Source organism: Anolis sagrei, chromosome 5 (assembly GCF_037176765.1).
Source record: "Anolis sagrei isolate rAnoSag1 chromosome 5, rAnoSag1.mat, whole genome shotgun sequence".
Classification (NCBI taxonomy): Eukaryota; Metazoa; Chordata; class Lepidosauria; order Squamata; family Dactyloidae; genus Anolis; species Anolis sagrei.
Genome location: NC_090025.1, coordinates 155384991 through 155401800, shown reverse-complemented (window position 1 = coordinate 155401800; position 16810 = coordinate 155384991). Strand labels below are relative to the sequence as shown.

Below are 16810 nucleotides of genomic sequence, written 5' to 3'. Positions count from 1 at the left end.
AATTCTGCAGGAGCAGCTTGGACGATTGGCAGAGAATAGCCTCCATTCTAAAAAGCTGATGGAAAGATGTCCTTGGAATCTCTAGATACTTTAGTATGACTCTACGGTCAGCTCCCACTGGATCGCACTGGAGGAGCTAGAATTTCTAGAAAAGTGTTCTAGAAATCATGTAAGAGGAAAACATATGATGAAGAAGAAGCAATTGATTATTGACAGATTTGATTTTAAAAATTATCTCTAGAAATCTCTAAGTACTCCAGCATCTACTGTATGATCAACACCTGACAGAGTTGTACTGGAGTGCCTAGAGATTCTTAGAGAGAACATTTAAATCGAATTCATGAATAATCAAGTCAACAAAAGTGAAATCTGCAAATGTGGAGGGTCGACTATATTTGTTTCATCTACACTGATCTCCATAGCATGAAATGAAGACCTGTGTCTCCAGCTCTCATGTGCAGTCATCCTCCTAAGTCATAATTATCTGGCAGTTATGTGTTCTATTATTGTGTTGTTGAAGTCTTTCATGGCAGGAATCACTGGGTTGCTGTGAGTTTTCTGGGCCAGATGGTTATGTTTCAGAAGCATTATCTCCTGACGTTTCACCCACATCTATGGCAGGCATTCTCAGAGGTTGTGAGGTCTGTTGGAGCAGCAACCAGCCAGTCTTTGAAGCTGCAAGGCCATTCAATGGTAATCAAGGTGGCCAACGGCAACATTCACACTTGTCTCAAGCAGACAAAAGTTCTTTCTCCCATCCTGAACAGTATTCCACAAATATATAAACCTGACTTGCCTAGTTTCCAACAGACCTCACAACTTCTGAGGATGCCTGCCATAGATGTGGGTGAATGCCCAGAAAATAAGAGAATGCCCAGAAAACTAACAGCAACCCTGTTCAATTACTGTTTATCATTTTCTTCTAACAACTGTAAGTTACTTTGTTATAGAAAAATGGGAGGGGGTGTAAAATATGTGTGTATGTATAAATACAGTATATATGGTTGCTACATGGCAAAGGGCATATGAAACAACTGAGCCATTTTATTCCCTGTAGTCAAGGATGAATCTAAGACATTTTGCTGCCTGTTGTGTCTTACTTCAGCACTGACAAAGGGACAGTGTCTTCCATCACAACTGAGGCAGCTGCCTCATTCTCTGGTTTCAGAGTTTTAAAAATGGAGGTGCACATTAGATTAGGTGGCGCATTAGACTTGAGGAAATAGGCATAGTGACGTTTTAGACCACTTTAACTGCCATGGTTCAACACAAAATTGTGGCTCAGTGAGGCACCAGCACTCTGGGACAGAGGGCTAAAGACCTTATAATACAGTGGTTCCCAACCTGTGGTCCACGGACCACCAATGCTCCACAAGAACTAAAATATGGTCCACAGCCTCCCTGTTACTATACCACTGCAAGACTTTTTTTTCATTTTAGGCCTGTTAATTGAGTTATTTGGGGTGCTGATTCAGAAAATTGCATTGGCTAGACCACATCAGCTCTAGATTATTAAATAAGGTTTTCGGTGGGTGAGTAGATGGCGACTACTGGATGGCATATCAGACACTAGAGCTGATGTGGTCTATCCAATGCAATTTTCTCAATCAGAACCTCAAATAACCAAAACGAATCTAAAGTTGACCAAAAACTAATTCATAACCCTTTTGGTACTAATGTTGGAGAGTGGTCCCTGGTCAAGAAAAGTTTGGGAACCACTGTTGTAAAAGGACAGCGCCCATGATTCCATAGTATTGTGCCAAGGCAGTTAAAGCGGTGCCGAAGTGTGCTAATTCTTCACACTGAACCCTGGTTGTGGCGTTTGGGGCAGAAGTGCTTAGAGAAGGCCTGGACCAACTTGGGCCCCCCAGGTATTTTGGACTCCAACTCCCACCATTCCTAACAGCCTCACGCCCTTTCCTTTCACCCCTCAGCCGCTTAAGGGCCTGAGACTGTTAGGAATGGTGGGAGTTGATGTCCAAAATACCTGGAGGGCCCAAGTAGGCCCATGCCTGGCTTAGAGAGTGTGAGAGCAAGTCCTCGCCTGCAGGAACAAGAAAGAGGTCAGCAGGAACTCAATCCCTTAGTGCAGGCATTGGCAAACTTCGGTAGTCCAGGTGTTTTGGACTTCAACTCCCACTATTCCTGCCCTCAGACCCTTTGCTTTTCCCCCTGGCGGGCCAAAGTTTGCCCATGCCCGCCTTAATGGCTGAAGGAGAGGAGAGGAGGGGAGAGGGCAGAAGGAGGAGAAGTAGGAAGTGTGGGTTGTTGAGGGGAGGGGAGCCCCCATCTTTTCCCCTTCCCTTTCCCCCTTCGCCGCCTGTCAACCCGGCTGAGGCCCCTTCGCGTGCCGCGAGGTGACAGCGGGGGAAAAGTCAGTGGTTTCTAGGAATGCCGTGAGGTTGGGGCGAGAGGTTGGGGGGGGGGGCGCCCCGGTGCAAGCCCCTCTCCACCCTCGGCCCCACTCCCCTCCTCGCCTTCTCAGGAGCAGAGGGAGAGGAGGGCAAGCGGGGCTGGCGGGTGTTTAGGGCAGGGGGCAAGAGAGGCGTCCTTTTTCTCCCTCGGGGTTGGCGGGACAAGGGTTGGGGGAGCAGCCCGGTCCGTCCCTGGACTGCTGTGGAGGCGCTGTCCGGCCACAGAGGACCCTCCCCTCCCCTCTTGGACTGTCATCGGGGCAAGGAGGCCGGCCCGGAGAGGAAGGTCGGCGGCGCCTGGGCTTGAAGCACCTGGAGGACGGGGCTCCGGAGGAGGAGGAGGAGGAAGAAAAGGAAAAAGAGGAGGCAAGAGAAGGAAAAAAAGGGAGAAAGGGAAGAGGAGGAGGAGGAAAAAGGAAGGACCAAGAACAGGAGGAGGAGGAAAAGGAGGAGGAGGAGGAGGAGGAGGAAGGGAAGGAGAAAGAAGAAGAAAAGGAGGAAAAGGGAGGGAGAGAGAAGAAAAAGAAAAGGGGAAAGAGGAGGCAGAGGAAGGAGCGCCAGAGATGAGAGAATAAAAGGAAGAAGGAGAAAAGAAAGAGGAGGAGGAAATAGGAACGAGTAAGGACAGGCAGGAGGAGGAAGGAAAAGAGGAGGAAGAGGAAAAGGAGGCGGAGGAGGGAGAGGGAGAAGAAAAGAAACGGGAAAAGAGGAGGAAGAAGAAGGCGTGCCAGAGGAGGAGGAATAAAAGGAAGAAGGAGAAAGGGAAGGCGAAGAGGAGGAAAAAAGAAGGCGTAAGAACAGGAGGAGGAGGTAAAGGAGGAGGAAGAGGAAGGGAAGGAGGAGGAGGAGGGAAAGGAGGAGGAGGGAGAGAAGGGAGAGAAGAAAAGGGAAAAGAGACAGAAGTAGGCGCGCCAGAGAAGGAGGACTATAAGGAAGAAGGAGAAAGGAAAGAGGAGGAGGAGAAAGATTAAAAGGAGGAGGAGGAGGGGAGGAAGAAGAGGAGGAAAGGGAGGAGGAGGAGGAGGAAAAGGAGGAGGAGAAAGAAGAGGGGGAGGGGGAGGAGGGAGAGGGGGAGGGAGAAGAAAAAGAAAGGGAGGCAGAAGAAGACGCGCCAGAGCAGTAGGAATAAAAGGAGGAAGGAGAAAGGGAAGAGTAGAGGGAGGAGGAACAAGGGAGGAGGAAGAACAGGAGGTGGCCCTCGGCGTCCCCCATCCTCTTGCCTGGTGTCCGGAGGGGTCTGTAGCGGCGGCGGCGAAGGAAGGGAGGACCGAGGGAGGGAGAGAAGAAGATGCCCTCCGGAGGTGCCTGGGCGGGTCCGGGCTGCGTGGTCCTCCCCGGGCCGGGCTCCGGCGTGGGCGCGTGGGCGAGGGAGCCCCTGTAGCGGCGTCGCGCGAGAGCCCTCCCTGGGCGGGTGGAGGAGCCCATGCCCGCCCTGCTCCCGCGCCGCCGGCTCCCTCCGCCATGGGCGGCCCCCGGTGCTGGCCCCCGGTGCTGGTCCTGCTCGGCTGCTCCGCCCTGGCTGCTGCTGCTGCTGCTGCTGCCGCTGCTGCTCCTGCTGCAGGTGGGTCCCTCCTTCCCTCTCGTGGGTCTCCCCTCCCAAGTTCACACGCAGCTCTGGCTCCGAGAAAAGCTGCCTGTCCGGACCCCTTTGAACCTGGCTCAGAGGTTCGGATTCGAACTGTTCCTCTCCCTCCCTCCCTCCCTTCTTGAAATCCTGTTTAAATGCCTCTCTTTGGTTTTCCAATACAGTTTGGGAAGGGGGAGTTCAGAGGAAACGTGTTAATATAGCCTAACTCTGCAGGTCGAGGGATGAAACACCTTGCGTGGCCATCTGTCGGGAGTGCTTTGACTGCATGCCCCTGTCTGGCAGAATGAGCTTGGACTGGCTGGCCCTTGGGGTCTCTTCCAAGACTATGATTCAGTGACACATCAGTCTAGCCCCGTTTCCGTTGAAGTTTGAGCCTGCAAACCTCTGAAACTTCACTGACAGGATGCAGGTGGTTGCATCAGCATGCTTGGCTTGGATTTCCCTTTATGGGATGCTACCAACTGCAGTTCAGCAGCTCAGCAGCAGTGGGTTAGGCTGCTGAGCTGCTGAACTTGCTGACCGAAAGGTCGGCAGTTCAAATCCTGGGAGCAGGGTGAGCTTCCACTGTTAGCCCCAGCTTCTGCCAACCTAGTAATGGTAATAGTTTCCCCTTGATATTAAGTCTAGTCATGTCCGACTCTGAAGGGTGGTGCTCATCTCCATTTCTAAGCCAAAGAGCCGGCATTGTCCGTAGACTCCTCCATGGTCATGTGGCCAGCATGACTGTATGGCGCGCAGTTACCTTCCTGCCAAGTTGGTACCTATTGATCTACTCACATTTGCATGTTTTTGAACTGCTACTTTGGCAGAAGCTGCAGCGAACACCACACTTCCCAGATTCGAACCACCAACCTTTCAGTCAGCAAGTTCAGCATCTTGGTGGTTTAACCGCTGTGCTACCAGGGGACTTACTGTGCCAACCTAGCAGTTCAAAAACATGCAAATAGGTATCACTCCAGCAGGAAGGTAACAACGCTCTATGCAGTCATGCAGGCCACATGACCTTTGAAGTATCTATGGACAATGCCATCTCTTCAGTTCAGAAATGGAGATGAGCACCACCTCTCCAGAGTCAGACACAACTAGACTTAATGTCAAGGGGAAACCTTTACTTTTATCTTTTCCCAACTTCCCAGTGTTGCAAGATTCTTTCCAATGTTGATATTCCAGAAGAGCATGACACTGTCTTTGAATTCCTGGAGCCAGAGAAACGGTGCGTCGCACAGTAGAATTAATGTGGTTTGACACCACTTTTACTGTTATGGCTCAATGCTATGGATCATGGGAGGTGTAGTTTTATAAAATCTTTTGCCTTCTCTTTAAAAAAGTGTTGTTTTCTCACCAAACTACAACACAGAGTTGCAGAATTAAACCACCTTCTTTAATACTGGACCTATTGATGAAACTTCAGTGTATTAAATAGAAAGGAAGACTCTGTGACTAATAATATGTATTTGTTTGGTCAAATGACATGTTCAAGATTAAATAAGATGTCCTTTCAATGTATGACCAGATTTTGTGTGCTTTTAGGTAAAAGGTAAAGGTTTCCCCTGACAATAAGTCTAGTCATGTCCAACTCTGGGGGTTGGTGCTCAACTCCATTTCTAAGCGGTTGAGTTGGCGTTGTCCATAAACAACTAATCTGAGGAGACCCCACATCTTTATAACGTGTGATCTGTCATGGCTAGAACATCATTGCATGGAGTGCTGTTAACTTCCACCAAAGGTGGTACCTATTAATCTACTCACACTTGCATGTTTTCGAACTGCTAGGTTGGCAGAAGCTGGGGCTAACAGCAGGAGCTCACCCCACTTCCCAGATTAGAACCACCAACCTTTCAGTCAGCAAGTTCAACAACTTAATCTACTGTGCCACTAGGGGGCCCTTTTTTTTAAAAAAAAAAAGTTAAATATACTGAGTTGGATGTTAGTCATATTGCAGTTCTATAGAAATCCATGCGAAGTGAGTCAGTCGTGTCTAATTTTGCCCACTGATTTCATTTGGTCAAAAATGTGACCTAAAACTCACTATCTGAACAATGCAGGAAGGGAGGTTTTCTTTCTGCAAAGGCCATGATCATGCCAGTAGCAACTGAATACTGAAATTGTTTAAGGAGGAGAAGCAGCAGGAAGTTATTTAAGGGCAACTAAAATAGTGTGGCTTTCAAAGGTGAAGTGCTCTCTGAGAATTACATATGTCCCCCTCTTGTAATCCTTTGAATGAAAAAACCCTGAATTCACAACTTCAAATCATTGCAAGCATGGGTTGCTGTGAGTTTTCTGGGCTGTATGGCCATGTTCCAGAAGAATTCTCTCCTGACGTTTGACCCTCATCTATGGCAAACATCTTCAGAGGTTGTGAGGTCTGCTCGAAGCTGGGCAAGTGGAGTTTATATATCTGTGGATATCTATTTCCAACAGACATCACAACCTCTGAGGATGCCTGTCATAGATGTGGGTGATAAGTCAAAAAGAGAATGCTTTTCAGGCCATACAGCCCAGAAAACTCACAGAAACCCAGCGATTCTGGCCATGAAAGCCTTTGACAACATATTGCAAGCATATTCAGCCAATCATCAAAGTCAGATGTGAACAGCTCCATTGTGGAATATTTGAACTGTATATATTTTGATCTATCAGAGGGATCTAGATTAAAAAAAGGACCATATCATACACTGCATAAGAAGAACGTATACCTTAGTGTATAGTGGAAAAACATCCTCATGTATACTATTTATAGAATCACATAATCATTATGTTCGAAGAGACCTCGTGGGCCATCCAGTCCAATCCCCTGCCAAGAAACAAGAAAATTGCATTCAAAGCATTACCGATAGATGGCCAACCAGCCTCTGTTTAAAAGCCTCCAAAGAAGAAGCCTCCACCACACTCTGGGGCAGAGAGTTCCACTGCTGAACAACTCTCACAGTCTTCTTCCTAATGTTAAGGTGGACTCTCCTTTCTGTAGTTTGAAGCCATTGCTCCACGTCCTAGTCTGCAGGGCAGCAGAAAACAAGCCTGCTCCCTCCTCCCTATGACTTCCCTTCACATATTTATACATGGCTCTTTACCATCATTTGTTCATATCTTACTGTGATGGGAAAGTTGAACACCTACATTCTTTCTGAATTGACGAATACTATTGTAATGAGCAAGAGATGACCTCACAGATCATAAACATGATAACATCTGGACCGGATTGACCTTTACCACTGATATCACTGGTGTCTGTATCCTTCTCCTTCTGATCAAAGGTGAGGGCCTGAGCCTTTAATGGGATGAAAGATTGAAAGATACAAGCGATACATACCTTTGTGGTTGAAACTCCACCTCCCCCACTTGATTCTTCTAGGTATTGTGGTATTTGGAAAAACCCTGCCCTCCCCCTCCCCCCAACGTTAAATTGCAACTCCCCTTAACCCTTGCCAGAATATCCAGCAAGCAGAATTGTGGGAGTTGTAGTTCAGAGACATCCAGGGGATGTATAAGTCATAGAATCACAGAATCATAGAGCTGGAAGAGACCTCTTGGGCCATCCAGTCCAATCCCCTGTCAAGAACCAGGAAAATCACGTTCAAAGTACCCCCAACAGATGGCCATCCAGCCTCTGTTTAAAAGCGTCTAAAGAAGGAGCTTCCACCACCGTCAGGGGCAGAGAGTTCCACTGCTGAACAGCTCTCACAATTAAGAAATTCTTCTTTATATTCAAGTGGAATCTACTGTCCTGTAGTTTGAAGTCATTGTTCTGCATACTAGTTTCCAGGCTTGCTCCCACCTCCCTATGACTTCTCCTCACATATTTATACATGGCTATCATGTCTCCTCTTGATAGCATATTTATCTATTGTCAATGCCACAAGTGAAATATAACTTGAGTATTAAATAGAGGGCAGAGATAATAATTCTATTAGTAATTGTATTAGGTTCTTGTGAGTTTTTTCAGGCTATAGGGCCATGTTCTAGAGGCATTTCTCCTGACGTTTCGCCTACATCTATGGCAAGCATCCTCACTACCTCTGAGGATGCTTGCCATAGATGCAGGCGAAACGTCAGGAGAAATGCCTCTAGAACATGGCCCTATAGCCCGAAAAACCCCACAAGAACCTAGTGATTCCAGCCATGAAAGCCTTCGACAATACATAGTAATTGTATTTCTTTTGTTTAGTAAAACATTCGTAGCAGATCAAAATGAATCCTTTTCTCAGAGACACTTTTGAAAGTTCTGTAGATGTAAATAATGGATCATACCTATGAATTAAATTAACATCTTCAGTGTCATTTTTTTCAAATGCTTTTGAGTGTTTGAAGATATTTAAAAATCTAATGATTAGCATTTGATATTGATTTCATACCATGTGCTTATAAAATGCTTGATGAAATATTGCAAAAGCAAGAATAGTTTGGCCCAAAAGTGCTCCAGCAGGAAGCATACAGTCTAGTCCTGAATGTTTTACAGGTGAGTCATGCTGAGCCTTGTATGCTCTTGTCATTACGACAGATTTTTGTCCAGTGGCATTTACTGTATGCAGGCTGGGAGGTAGTGAGCAGTTAACCATAAATATTAAGTGAGAGACAAAGAGGCAGGGAGACAGGAAGAGCAGGACATCTCTGAGAACAGAAGCTGGCTTTTATGATCTTGCAGTTGGCAAGGTGAGAAGAATATTTTGCAAGCTGACATAGTGTGGAATAGTCTAGTGCAGGCCTTTCCCCCCTCAGTCTGAGGCTGTTAGAAATTGTGGGAGTTGAAGTCCAAAACACTTGGAAGGCTGAAGTTTTCCCATGCCTGGTCTAGTGGCAAACATTACAATGCTAGAAAAATGTCTTAACTATATAAAGGGGTGTAATCTGCATCCTTGTACTACATGCATGAAAACTACAAATGAAAAAATGGACAGCAATGTCAGATGTCACAAAAGATATATTGTGTTATTTTGGCTAAAAACAAGCCTACATGCAAAGTTGTCTTTGACTCCATGCCACTGAAGCACTACTAGTCATGAAGCTAATGGAAAGATCCTAACTTGACCCAAAGTAAATATGAATATCTTTAGAACTGAAAAACATTACATTTTGCTAGATTCTTTGAGAAATTACAGCAGTGGCTTTTTTTTTTTTTTACAATATTCATGTTTCATCAAATGGAGTAATTCATGTTTCATCAAGTGGAGCTAGAAATAATATCATATGAAAGCTGACTGGCACAACTTTGGGATCACAATCAGACACAGTGAAGACATCTGCCCTTTCGCTTTGCTACTCTGCTACTGATTACGCATGTCCAATGTGGAATACATCTCACCACATTAAAACAGTGGATGTGGCTCTTAAGGAGACATACCGCATTATCACAGGATGTCTACGCCCTACACCACTGGAGAAATTAGTTTAGCTGGTATTGCACCACATAACATCCACTGGGAAGTAGCAGCCAATAATGAAAGGACCAAGGCAGTGACATCTTTGCCCATCCTCTGTTTGGATATCAGCCAGCAAGCCAATGCCTTAAATCAAGAAATAGCTTTCTAAGATCTACAGAGATACTTGCAGGAACACCTCAGCAAGCAAGAGTCCAAAAGTGGCAGGCGAAAACCCAGAACCTCAATCAGAGACTCCCTCCTGGGCACACAGAAGATTAGGCCACCTGGAAGGTGCTGAACAGGCTGCACTCTGGCATCATGAGATGCAGAGCTAACCTTAAATGTATGTGTGGAGAAGAGCAAACCACAGACCACCTACTACAATACAACCTGAGCCTTACCACATGCACAATGGAGGATCTTCTCACAACAACACCAGAAGTATTTCAAGTGGCCAGCTTCTGGTCAAAGGACATTTAGCATAATACCAAGTTTTTAACTTTGTTGGTGTTTTAAAAAACATTATAACTGTACCCTCAATTCGCTTCTGACATGATAAATAAATCAAGTGGAGTATTCAGTTGATACTGAACATTTTCAAATAGTTTTCCCCTATAGGGTTCATTATTTGGTTTTAAAGTCTAAGCTTCTCTAAGAATTAAACGGTTTCTCAGACTGCACACTGTTTGTAGTACCTGTTCAGACTTAAAGAATGTTCATGGCTTCTTGTTCAGAGTTATATGGAGGTCTTTTTCTACTCTGTGTTTAGTTTCACAAAAATGAAATAACAGAATCGAGAAACGTACTGCAGTAAACATGCAGTTGTTTACATAGCAGGTAACTGGCATAATGAGATTGAAGATTCTTAGGAGCCACCATGCAAATTAAGGCAATCTATGGCATGTCTAGCTGATAAAACACATGATAAGAACTTACTTCCTTGCTTCTTAGGAGAGCCCTGCAGATTAGTTAATGTTTGTACAGCACTTTGAAAGGCTCTAAATGTTATTGTGTGACTTTTACAGTTGTATTTGTTTACTTTAGGTGGCATAAGTGTGCTCTTTTCACTTGGAATGGAGGCCTGCAACCAACGTTCCTCTTATATTTATTATATTTATATCCTGGTCCTAAACAGGTTTAATTATTTCAAATGAGCTTTGCATAGAAAAAGATACATAAAATGAACGAGACACATAAAGAAGGGACTGCAGAAGAAAATCTTTTGTAAAAAGTGTATGTTGGAATGCTGTTTAAATATAAACAAAGAAGAATCTTGCAACATAAAAACTAACACATTTAATTTGGCATAAACATCTGTGGGCTCCAGTCCCCTTGATCAGATACATTTGCCAGATCTATCAATGGATTTAAGTTCACGAGATGTTGTTAAAAGTGCCACAAAACCTGCTGCAAAAGACATGGTTTTATTACTATCGGCCTTCAAGTCAACTCCAGTTTTTGTTGACTTTATGAAAGAATCTTCTTGGAAAGATTCATTCAGAAGAGGTTTGATTTCGCTTTCCTCGGAGGCTGGGAGAATGCAGCTTACCTAAGGTCACCCAGTTGGTTTCCATTCCCAAGAGGGTACAGTGGGGAGGAAAGTATTTAATCAGATACCAATTGTACAAGTTCTCCCACTTAAAAAGATGAGAAAGACCTGAAATTGACATCATAGGTAGACCTCAACTATGAGAGATAACATGAGAAAACACATCCAGAAAATCACATTGTCTGATTTTTAACGAATTTATTTGCAAATTATGGGGGGAAATAAGTATTTGGTCCATAACAAAAGTTCATCTCAATACTTTGTTATATATCCTTTATTGGCATGACAGAGATCAAACATTTTCTGTAAGTCCTCGCAAGGTTGTCACACACTGTTGCTGGTATGTTGGCCCATTTCTCTATGCAGATCTCCTCAAAGCAGTGATTTTTTGGGACTGTCAGCTCTCTCCAAAGGTTTTCTATAGGGTTGAGATCTGGGGACTGGCTAGGCCACTCCAGGACCTTGAAATGCTTCTTACAAGGCCACTTCTTCATTGCCCTGGTGGTGTGCTTGGGATGTGACCTAATATTGCTCAGGAGGGAGTTCCACAGCCGAGGGGCCATGACTGCGAAGGCCCTGTCTCTCATCCCAACCAGCCACGCTTGGGAAGAAGGTGAGACTGAGAGCAGGGCCTTCCCAGATGATCATAATCTCCAAGATTGTTCACATGCTTGCCTTCACCTCTCACCACATCAAGCCAAAATTTTACTTCTTCATTCTAATGGGAGATTAGAAAGCCAGAACATCCACTGTTGATTAGGTACAGTTGTGGATTAAAATGCTGTTTATTAATTATTTCTTTTTCTTCCTGTTCAGGACTGAGCAGTATCATTGGAGCTGGGTCATACTGTGAGAAAGCATGCAATCCTCGAATGGGAAACCTAGGATATGGACGTAAATTGTGGACAGATACAAGCTGTGGAAGCAACTCCACAGAACATTACTGTTCCTACAGTGAGGATGCAGACCTCATATGTAGATGGCTTAAGTGTAGCAAATGCAACTCAATGCATGCCCATCTGGCTCACCCGCCTTCTGCCATGGTTGACTCTTCTTTCAAGTTGCCCTATACATGGTGGCAATCAGCACCAGGGCTGCACGGGGAGAAAATCCAACTGAACCTGGAAACTGAATTTTATTTCACCCATTTAATCATGGTGTTTAAGTCACCAAGACCAGCAGCCATGGTTTTGGAACGATCTCAGGATTTTGGAAAAACATGGAAGCCTTACAAATATTTTTCCACTAACTGCTCAGTGACCTTTGGGCTTGACGATGATGTAACCAAGAAAGGGGCAATTTGTACTTCAAGATACTCTAGTCACTTCCCTTGCACTGGAGGAGAGGTGAGTTCATTAAGATATTAAATACTTACAAAAAACTAACAGTAGACTTTTTACGGGTTACTGGCAAGCACTTGAGAAATGGTGTTTCCATCCATATTATCTTTCCTTGCATATTCCCACTCCTATTTCTCACTTTCCCACTAGCGACTTCTCCAAAGTATATATTTAGAATGCCAGTGTTAAGAACAGTGCAGCCCTCAAGACAACGGTCACTCAAGCAGTGTTGGCATTGCATTGGAAAAAGTGGTGCCGCTAGCTAGTTTTAGATGATGAAAAGTAAGACTCTCATTTCCCCGCCCCTATTTTTAATGGGTCCCGGGTATTACGTTGATTGTGAAACAAATACCATTTCAATACTCTCCTCTCCCATGTGATTCCAAGCTCTATAAATTCTTCTATAATCCTCATACCTTAGAGCAGTGGATCCCAAACTGTAATCCATGGACTACCAGTGGTCCGCAAGAACTAAAATATGGTCCGTAGCCTCACCATTACTACACCGTTGCAACGAGAGCAACTGATCTTGCGAAACCCTTTTATAGTGGTTATTAAATATGGTTTTCTGTGGGTGAGCAGATGGCGACTACTGGATGTCTGTATCAGAAACTAGAGCTGATGTGGTCTATCCAATGCAATAGGAGGTCCCAATGCCGCAATGGGTTAAACCCTTGTGCCGGACTGAAGACTGACAGGTCTGAGGTTTGAATCCAGGGAGAGTGTGGATGAGCTCCCTCTGTCAGCTCCAGCTCTCCATGTGGGGACATGAGAGAAGCCTCCCATGAGGATGGTAAAACATCATAAAGAACATCCAGGCATCCCCTGGGCAATGTCCTTGCAGGCAGCCAATTCTCTCACACCAGAAACGACTTGCAGTTTCTCAAGTCACTCCTGACACACGAAAAAAATTCTAATGCAATTTTCTGAATCAGCACCCCAAATAACCAAACCGGATGTAAAGTTGAGCAAAAACTGATTTGTAACCCTTTTGATACTATTGTTTGAGAGTTGTCCCTGGTCAAAAAAAGTTTGAGAACCTACTACCTTAAGAGCAAAGTAAAAAACCAGAAACGTATGTGCCAGCCCTGATTTTTTAAAAGGCCATTGTCATGTTAGCATGTTATAGTGATCTGCCAATGTGAGGGTTTTAAGAATTACTCTGTCCTGGCTAGTGGTATAAACCAGGAATCTTATGATCATGCTGCTAACAGCTGCAAGAAACTGCTCATTCAAACATGTCAGCATTACTTGGGCTTCAATAAATGTTCAGACAGGGATTTGGAGAGTAGACAGGCCGCATATTAAAGTTCTCTGTATTTTAACACTACTAGTATTTATTTGGCAAATTATATTTTCTGGTGACCAGATGTTATGGACTGCAGAATTTGCAAACATGATATTCAGTTTATTGTAGCCTGCTACACTCAAGCAATTACTCCTAACTGCCAATAGAAACATGTAGCTCAATATAAGACCTTAGTGAGTAGTTTTGAATTATGGTGAGTTGACTCTGATTCATAGTAATACCTAATTTAGATAACAGAAAAGTGACTTTATTAAAACATTTGCTGACAATGCACAGTTATCCCACATCATCCAGCTAAAATGACCTTATAAACTAGCATACTGCATTCTGTAGCACACTGCTGAAGAAATCCCAATGGAGCATTGCAGTACACCAAAATACCTGGGTTACTCTGGACCGTTCTCTGACATAAGAAGCACTGCTTGGATATCAAGCAAAAAGTGGGTGCTAGAAATAACATCATACCAAAGCTGACTGGCACAGCCTGGGGATCTCAACCAGACACAGTGAAGACATCTGCCCTTTTGCTTTACTACTCTGCTAGTGAATACGCACGCCCAGTGTGGAACACATCTCACCAAGTTAAACAGTGGATGTGGCTCTTAATGAGACATGGTGTATTATCACAGGATGTCTACGCCCTAAGCTACTGGAGAAATTATGCTGTTTAGCCAATATTGCAGCATCTGACATCCGTTGGGAAGTAGCAGCCAGTAATGAAAGGACCAAGACATTGATATCTCTGGCTCATCCTCTGTTCGGATATCAGCCAGCAAGCCAATGCCTTAAATCAAGAAACAGCTTCCTTAGATCTACAGAGATACTTGCAGGAAAACCTAAGCAAGCGAGAGTCCAGAAGTGGCAGGTTAAAACCCAGAACCTCAATCAGTGGCTAATACCAGATGAGAAACTCCACCCTGGGCACACAGAAGACTGGGTGACTTGGAAGTCGCCAAACAGACTGCTCTCTGGCAACATGAGATGCAGAGCAAACCTTAAAAAAATGGGGTTACAAAGTGGAGCCAATGGCATGCAACTGAGGAGAAAAGCAAAACACAGACCACTTACTACAATGCAGTCTGAGCCCCGCCACATGCACAATGGAGAACCTTCTTACAGTGACACCAGAGGCACTCCAAGTGGCCAGCTTCTAGTCAAAGGGAATTTAGTATAATGCCAAGTTTTTAAATTTGTTTGTGGTTTTTCTATACATTATAACTGTATTCTCAATTAGCTTCTGACATGATAAATAAATAAATTCTGGTTTGTTTATTTATCATGTCAGAAGTGAATTGAGGGTACAATAAATTCTGGTGAAGAAAAGGAAGATAATATAAAAATAATGGAAGCTAAATTTGTATGTACGATTTTAAGTGTTGAAAAAAAAAAGATTTGTATTAACAAGTAACTAAGGATAGTCTTCAGATTTAACCAGGATCAGCAAAGTATGGTTTTCTAGTGTACATCAATCCATTCCCAGACTTATTTTCTGATTGCAATTACTAATATATAGAATATATAGATTTATATAGAAATTCCAATCTCTTCTTATGGGGAGATTTGGTGAATTGCACCGCTTAAAGGCCAGAGTTTACCATTTTGGCTACAGAGGAATTCATTATTTGAGTAGTTCATAATGATGATGCTGATGACAAAGATCATATTTTTCATCCCAATGTCATCAATATAACATATTATTTACAATATATGTATTAAGTGGCTGAGGGGGGGGGGGGGGGAGAGAAAGGGCCTGAAACTGTTAGGAATTGTGGGAGTTGAAGTCCAAAACACCCGGAGGGCCCAAGTTTGCACATACCTGATCTATAATGATTCCACAAGTTTAAAACAGTGAGAGAATATTGCTACATGCCACTAAACAAGAGAAACACAGGTAGGCAGGATTCAAGCATTCAATTGGGATTTCAGCCAAAACACTGGAAATAATGGGTTTACTCGCATGGAAAGTACCTTGGAATGTTTAATGACCACAGTAAGTTAGATTCTTGGCTCAAGGTCTCTTTACAAACACATTGCTTGGGAACTAGTTCAACTGTCAGGAAAAATAAATGATGCTTATTGACCTGCAAACTGAAACGTCTGCATCTCGTTTTGAGGGAAACATTGGCCTGATCTTGTACAGGTGTCAAGATCTGATCCAGTTATAAATAACCCAATCTGAGTGCTATTTTATAATGAAAGACATTGAATGGTTAGGGCTTTTTCCCTCTTGTTTAATTAAGTTCCAGTGTCAAGGCCAAGGTTCAGGCACAGAGCTTTAGGCTGGAAAGACAGTGGAGAACCTAAAGCTGTCTTCATAGCTGTCCTAACCATACCACTGAACGTGTTCCTAACTTTTCCCAGAATGGCTTTGTGTCCTTTTAATAGCTGGGGGACCATTCCCAAATGAGATATGGGGGAAGCAGAAACAAAATCAGATCTAGTCTCGAGACAGCTGACTCACATTCATAATATATAAAAAGGCATCTTCAGAGTCTTTCCTAAAGACAGAGTGGTGTCAAGAAAGGACCAGCGTTTTACCAAGGATGGATACTAGAAAATGGGAACTGTTGTAATATATTAAGCAATATCAGTTCTAAAATAAAATTTAAATGCCACGTATGGAAATTATCAGCAAAGAAAGCTTTTGCTAAGACAAATTAATCAGACTTTAATGCATTGCTTCTCAACCTGGGGGGTCAGGATCCCTGGGGGGGGGGGGTCACAAGGGAGGTGTTAGAGGGGTCACCAAAGGCCATCAGAAAACACAGTATTTTCTATTGGTCGTGAGGGTTCTGTGTGGGAAGTTTGGCCCAATTCTGTCATTGGGGGAGTTCAGAATGCTCTTTGATTGTAGGTGAACTATAAATCCCAGCAACTACAACTCCCAAATGTCAAGGTCTATTTTCCCCAAACTCCACCAGTGTTCACATTTGAGCATACTGAGTATCCTTGCCAAGTTTGGTCCAGATCCATCATTGTTTGAGTCCACAGTGTTCTCTGGATGTAGGTGAACGACAACTCCAAAATTCAAGTTTATGCCCACTAAACCCTTCCAGTATTTTCTGTTGGTCATGGGAGTTCTGTGTGCCAAGTTTGGTTCAATTCCATCTTTGGTGGAGTTCAGAATGTTCTTTGATTGTAGGTTAACTATAAATCCCAGCAACTACAACTCCCAAATCACAAAATCAATCTCGTCCCATCCCCCAACACCACGAGTATTCAAATTTGGGCGTATTGGGTATTTGTGCCAGAT

General features: G+C 43.9%; 1 protein-coding gene across 1 annotated transcript in view; it reads left to right on the top strand.

Annotated features, from left to right (window-relative positions):
- The first annotated feature begins 3721 nt into the window (after positions 1-3721).
- Positions 3722-16810, top strand: part of NTN4 (netrin 4) — a 54639-nt gene continuing 41550 nt past the window's right edge. The window contains exons 1-2 of the mRNA XM_060777294.2: positions 3722-3975; positions 11725-12254. Of these exons, the coding sequence (XP_060633277.2) occupies positions 3876-3975; positions 11725-12254 (630 nt within the window). The 5' untranslated portion in view covers positions 3722-3875. The remainder of the gene's footprint in view (positions 3976-11724; positions 12255-16810) is intronic.